Source organism: Cinclus cinclus, chromosome 2, assembly GCF_963662255.1.
Source record: "Cinclus cinclus chromosome 2, bCinCin1.1, whole genome shotgun sequence".
In the NCBI taxonomy this organism is placed as follows: Eukaryota; Metazoa; Chordata; class Aves; order Passeriformes; family Cinclidae; genus Cinclus; species Cinclus cinclus.
Window position 1 is genome coordinate 14,785,173 of NC_085047.1, and position 5,703 is coordinate 14,790,875.

At 42.7% G+C, this 5,703-nt stretch overlaps 1 protein-coding gene across 2 annotated transcripts; it reads right to left on the reverse strand.

Moving 5' to 3' along the window:
• Positions 1-2,412: 2,412 nt before the first annotated feature.
• Positions 2,413-5,619, reverse strand: ATP5PF (ATP synthase peripheral stalk subunit F6). Of its 2 annotated transcripts, none has more exons than XM_062511692.1 (4): positions 5,564-5,619; positions 4,781-4,969; positions 3,371-3,495; positions 2,413-2,540 (listed from the first exon to the last, which is right to left on the reverse strand). In XM_062511692.1, the coding sequence occupies exons 2-4, from the start codon at positions 4,948-4,950 to the stop codon at positions 2,512-2,514; spliced, it is 324 nt and encodes a 107-aa protein (XP_062367676.1). In that variant the 5' UTR covers positions 4,951-4,969; positions 5,564-5,619; the 3' UTR covers positions 2,413-2,511. The 2 variants fall into 2 exon arrangements, with proteins under 2 accessions (XP_062367676.1, XP_062367668.1); XM_062511684.1 differs by having other exon boundaries at positions 5,521-5,603.
• Between the last annotated feature and the right edge of the window lie 84 nt (positions 5,620-5,703).

A 5,703-nucleotide genomic window follows, 5' to 3' on the forward strand; every position in this document is an offset into this window, starting at 1 on the left:
GAAAACACTCAGATGCTTGGGCGAAAGCACATGGCATTTAGTGGGTATATTTTATCATGTACCAGCTGAGAAAACCAAATGGTCCAATGGACTGTTAGACTACACTGACAGCATTGGGCAGGGGGGAACCTTCAAACACTGGGATGCACATTGGCAAAGGCCACCTGGTGAGTCAGTACTAAAAGACCTGCCAAGAGGGCTGGCCCTGCTCAATCAAAGCTTTTACTGTAGAAGGGAATAAAGTTCTTGTACTGCACATCAAAAATGTGCAGCAGAAGACAGTATGAGTTATTCCTGCCTTGGGCAAAAGCAAACTCATCTATGAGACTGCTTTTGCTCAAGGACCTGGGAACACTTGGATGGGCGAGCCTGGTTTGTGCATTGAGTGGATTTGACTGAATACCCAGTGAATTGTGTGATGTTAATTGCCATATAATACTATGTATTAGCACTTCTCTGTCAGCAGCATGCCCACCATTGCACTGGGCACCTCATGGTGCCTGTCTCCACCCCTCCAGCTTTGGGGATCTGAACCCAACTCCCCTTAAACTGCCATGTTAACAATGAACTTGGATGTAACTGGACAAGCAGAGCAGTGATGGAGTCAGAACTGGCTTCAACATGCAACAGTCCAACACCAGACAGCCTCTTTCCTGCCCTGAAAGACTGTTCATGACAGTCATAAGTCACCACTGTCATAAGCCAGAAGTCATGGACTAAATGAATTCAGTACACTTCTATGGGGATTGTCTATAAATAAAGGAACTGGTATCTGTGTGTGCATCTGTAAAAAGACAGGAAAGGTGGTGGTGTATCAGGAAGTGTGGGTCTGGCATGGCACAAATGGTATGGAATAAGCAGCTGGTACTTTCTGGGTTTCAGCTGGGAGTGAATTTTCTTCCTAGTAGCTGGTACAGAGCTGGGGTTTTTTTAATTAGCACAAGAACAGTGTCACTAATGTTTCAGTTGTTGCTCAGCAGTGCTTACTCTGAGTCAGAGACTTTTCAGGGTCTGATGCTCTGCTAGTGAGGTGCTAAAGCCATGAGGGAGCAGGGCCGGGACCCTGACCTGAACTAGCCAAAGGGATCTATAATACCATGCCTAGTATATAAACTGGGGGGAAGTTGGATGGGAGAGGCCAGTTGCTGCTGGATAACATATTGGGCATCAGTCAGCAAGCAGTGATGAGCACTTGGGCTCTGCATCACCTGTGCTTCTCAGGTTCTCCCTCCCTCCCTTCCCTTATTATTACTTTGGTTCAATTATTTAACTGCTTTATCTCAACCCATGAGTTTTATTTCCAATTCCCTTTGCTACAGTAGCGGGAGGGGACAGAGAGTGAGCCAGAAACCATGGGATGCTTAGTTGCCAGCTGGCGTTAAACCACAACACCAAGGGATCTTTTAACCTCTGTTCTGTAAATATTGTTTCCATGTCTTACATGCAGAAAGTGCCAATATTTAGTCAACCTAGCTGTAATGGCATTTCAAAAAGAAACCAACCCCCCAAAAAACTTAAAAGAGAAATTAACTTGTATATTCAATTTAGTTCTGTGTGAAAGCTTCTCATTTTGTTCATATGTACATGTAGCAATACAAGATTCACTCTTGCAGCTTGGAACAACGTACTCAAATAACCTTCACAGATGACCTCACTACTTGGTCTCAGCCATTGTCAGGAGCTCAATTTCTCATGCAATTCTGATTTACTAGGACTTAGAGATGATTTTGGCAAATGTGATAAAATTTCAAAGTGTGTAGCTGTGCAGAAGTAAACTCACTATGCTGACAAAATGAATCTTCCTGTAATTAAAGCTCATGCAGTGTTTAACTGTTTAATGTGGAAGTCTCTCTCTGTCTGTAGGCTGCATACATAGATTCATTTTAAAGAAAAATCATGTAAAGACAAATCAAACTGTAGTATGCAGACTCTAACTGCTGAAGTGCTTATGTAGTTTCTCAGATAATAATTATTATAAATAAACAGCTCTGCAGAAGCTGAAGTGTTTGTGTCAACTGTTGAGTTGCAAAACCTCTTTCACAGATTTCAGTTTCTTCTGGAAGATTAACTTCATCACCTCTGTGTTCATTAATGCAGTGTAGAATTAGGGCATTTGTGCCTATGCTTTTGGCTGTGCAGCTCCATCACTACTGTAGGGCTTTGCTACAGGCTTAAGGCTCAAGGCTTGTGAATTTTTTTTTCTGTAGAAGCTTTTTGGATAAACTCAACAGAACAAATAGTTCCTTCCTGTATATTATTATGAGTGTTATAAAATCTAAGTATTAAAACATAGCACACAAAGGAGTTTTGCAGTTAACATTGAGCAGCACTACTCAGCTGCCTCTGCCAAGTAAGAGTTGATGATCACAGCTAGCTACGCTCACCATGCAGTTAAGAGCTTCTTCACACCACTGAAACCAAACTGAAGCATTACATTTATTAAATTACAACTGTGCCACGTTCATCAACTCCATGGCTGTACATCGCTGTTCAGTGTACAAGCTGCAGAGATCACTTCGGAGTCTCCTCAAACTTGGGCTCTACAAGAGGAATGGGAAAGAGGAAATTCCTATTAGTCTCTTTTTATTCCATCTTCAAATGCCACAATTAATTAGTAATTCAAAGAAAACTAGCCATTACGTGGGCAAGCTAAAGCAGTACATTACAGTCTACACCCCCACTTACTGATTAAATGTGGGCAGCAGTAAAAAGTAACTAGGCTGGAGACAGGCCTTTTTCACCTTGAGGGACTTATGTATAAAGGCTAAGCCTCAGTAGTATTCCTGCCAAAATTATTTCAGGTGTGCTCCTAGTCCAAATTAGAAGTCCCAGACAGTCTGATCAGAACTACAAGTTGTTGACTATGGTGGCTTGGCCTTGGCTGGCTGCCAGATACCTACCAAGCCTCATGCTGTGTGCCCTTCCATGCTAAAACAAACCTAGAGCAGTTAAACAGAAGTCATATCCAGATAGCTGAAGAAGTTTAATATAATTTAGCCACAAAATACTCATAAGTAAGGAAGTTAAGTCCTATGTTTGTTTTCTGAAATCAGTAGCTTTCCAGAGGAGCTTACAAAATCAAAAAAAATCACAGTATGAACAATGTTAAGACACATTGTAGTATACTGGTATCTTTTGCAAGGTGAGAAAAATACAGACCCTAGGCTATTTCTATTAGAGCTCTTTCTTTGGGGTGTCTGAAGGACAACTAAGATAGCCCAATCTGACTGCAAGTTTTGTTAATCGTTAGTATAAGGAAGACCACATCTCCAATGGAAAAGGCAAAGAATCAAAACAGGAATCACATGGAAACACATGTGAACTGTGCAAAAACATAAGATTCCCAGAGAGCATTTTACACAAAACTCACCCTCAAATTTAAATTCTGGAAACTTCGTAAGATCTCCCTCACCATATGCCCGTTGGAGTCTTGCAAGGGATTCATCAATGTCTTTTTGAAAGTCGGGTCCTGCATCAACAGGTCCTCCAGCTTGCCTAATAAATATTAAAAGTTGTGATTACCAACTCAGTTCTAACATTTCACTTGGAAAATTCAACGCTTTCAAGCCCACTTAGGAAGTAAAACCTTTTCAACAACCAGCCAAAGGAAACAGTTTAAAATACTTCCAAAACTCAAGATATAACACCTTAGGACCTCCTTACCTTACACATAAACAAGATTCTCAGGGTAAATTTTTTCTGCTATCAGTGATGAAACTCCAACTATCAGGGATGAAAATCCAAGCCTTTTAAGACAGAGGATGGTCTTATGAGGCAAAAAACACTGATGAGTATGGAGGCTCTCAGGGCTTTTAGTTTTATTTGTTCCAGGTGTGAATTCCTAACAAAATTGTGATTTGCACCTATTCTATCTCTGAATTAATTATCTCAATTAGCAAATCTTAACTGTTCTTGCCAAGAGAATGCATTTTGAATGCTAAAGAAGCAAAAAAACCACCACAACAGGAGCTTCTTGGGATTCAAACACCAGATAACTAAAACAGTAACTCTTTAGTTTGCCAGCACTCAGTTGTAAGAGCACAGGATCCATGCTGAGCATTGGTAAAACCACCAAACATTTGCCTCCCTACACAGATGGGTTTGTAGGTAAGGATACACACATCTTCCACCAATAGAGCTAAGAAGCATCTTATTCCATCCCAGGAATACTTCCCAAGAATAAATTACACAGAATTACAATAGCTTTAGTTTCCTGGGCAGTAGTTCGTTCAAACATTACAAGAATCTAAGATTTCATTTGAAAGAACTACTTTTTAACTGAAGATGTTAAATGAACCATCCTGATAATTCCATTAATTCTCAATTGCTTTTGGAGGCTATTTCCATTCAGCTTCTGGAAACAAGAGTACAAAATAACTGTCTTCTCCAGCCAAAAAAAAAAAAAAAAAAAAAAGTTAGTTTGGCTTTTCCCCCCCTATATAGAGCATGTAGATGGAAAAAAATTAACATTCATACAGTGTGGAAGAGAACGTAACTGTGTGTCCTAACTGCCCAAGAAAAAAATTACATCAGATTTTTTTCTTTCTTAAGGGAAAAAAAACTTATATTTTCAAATACATACGCAAGAACAAGCATTCCCACTAGTGAAACCAACACTAAGTGTTGCAGGAAAACACACCTTAAATATTTACAGACCAGCCTACAAAACTATCGAATTGTCAAAAACCAAACATTACACGTCTGATGTTTTTATGTCAAAATCAACAGATTTTTCCCTTCTGCCATCAGCCCCCTCCTTAGGACAGCTTCCGTTACTTACTTGCTCTTCGTGTTGTACTCTCTGATCTTGTCCAAGAAGAGCTTCTGAACCGGGTCGAGTTCTTTGGTCTTGTTGAAGACAATCGCAGAGAGCCCGATGTTCCTGCGCGCGTGAATGGACACAGCGGAGCGGAAAAGGGAGGAAAGCCGCAAGATCTGTCGCAGGATCATGATGGCACGCTGCTTTAGCCTTTAATAAAAAACACCAAGCCAGCAATAAAGAATTAGCCACAGCTATATAATCAACGCATTTTAAAAAGCAGGGGAAAAAATAGCTTGGAGCTGAAGTCAGAAAAAAATATTTAAAAGATATTTCCTTCCATTAATATATTAATAAGATAAGTGCATAAAGAAGAAAGAAAAATGTACTTTGGAGCTGAACTTTAAAGCAGAGAGGTATTCAAAGGTTATTTAAAAGACCATTGGGGGAGGGGAAATTCCAGCAGCCACCGAACCCGAGGGCACCGTGATCCCACGGGTGCAGCTCCGCGGCCCGATCGGTACGGAACCGCGACAGAGCAACCCAGACAAACCGCGAATTCCGCTCTTCGCGTTGTTTTAAGTAGGAAAGAAGGTGACAATGTCAACCCAGCAAAGCTCCCCAGAGTCACCTTGGCCAAACCACCGCCCCCCCGCTCGGCCCCTCGCGGTGCGCGCCGGGAAGCACCACACCAGCCCCCCTCCCCTCCCGCCGCGCACACCCGGGGCTCCCCCATCCCCACACACAGCGCCCGCCGGGACCTGGGGTAGCGCGGGAAGAGCCCCGGGGCAGCCGAGCACCCACCGTGCCCGCACACAGCCACTTCCAAGCGAAGGGAAGCGCCTCAGGGCCTTCCGGAGCCGCGGGAGCTGCCGGGAGCCGTAGTTGCCGCGCGGGGGCCGCTGGGAGCTGTAGTTCGTGCGGGGGCGCGGCGGTGTGGCGCG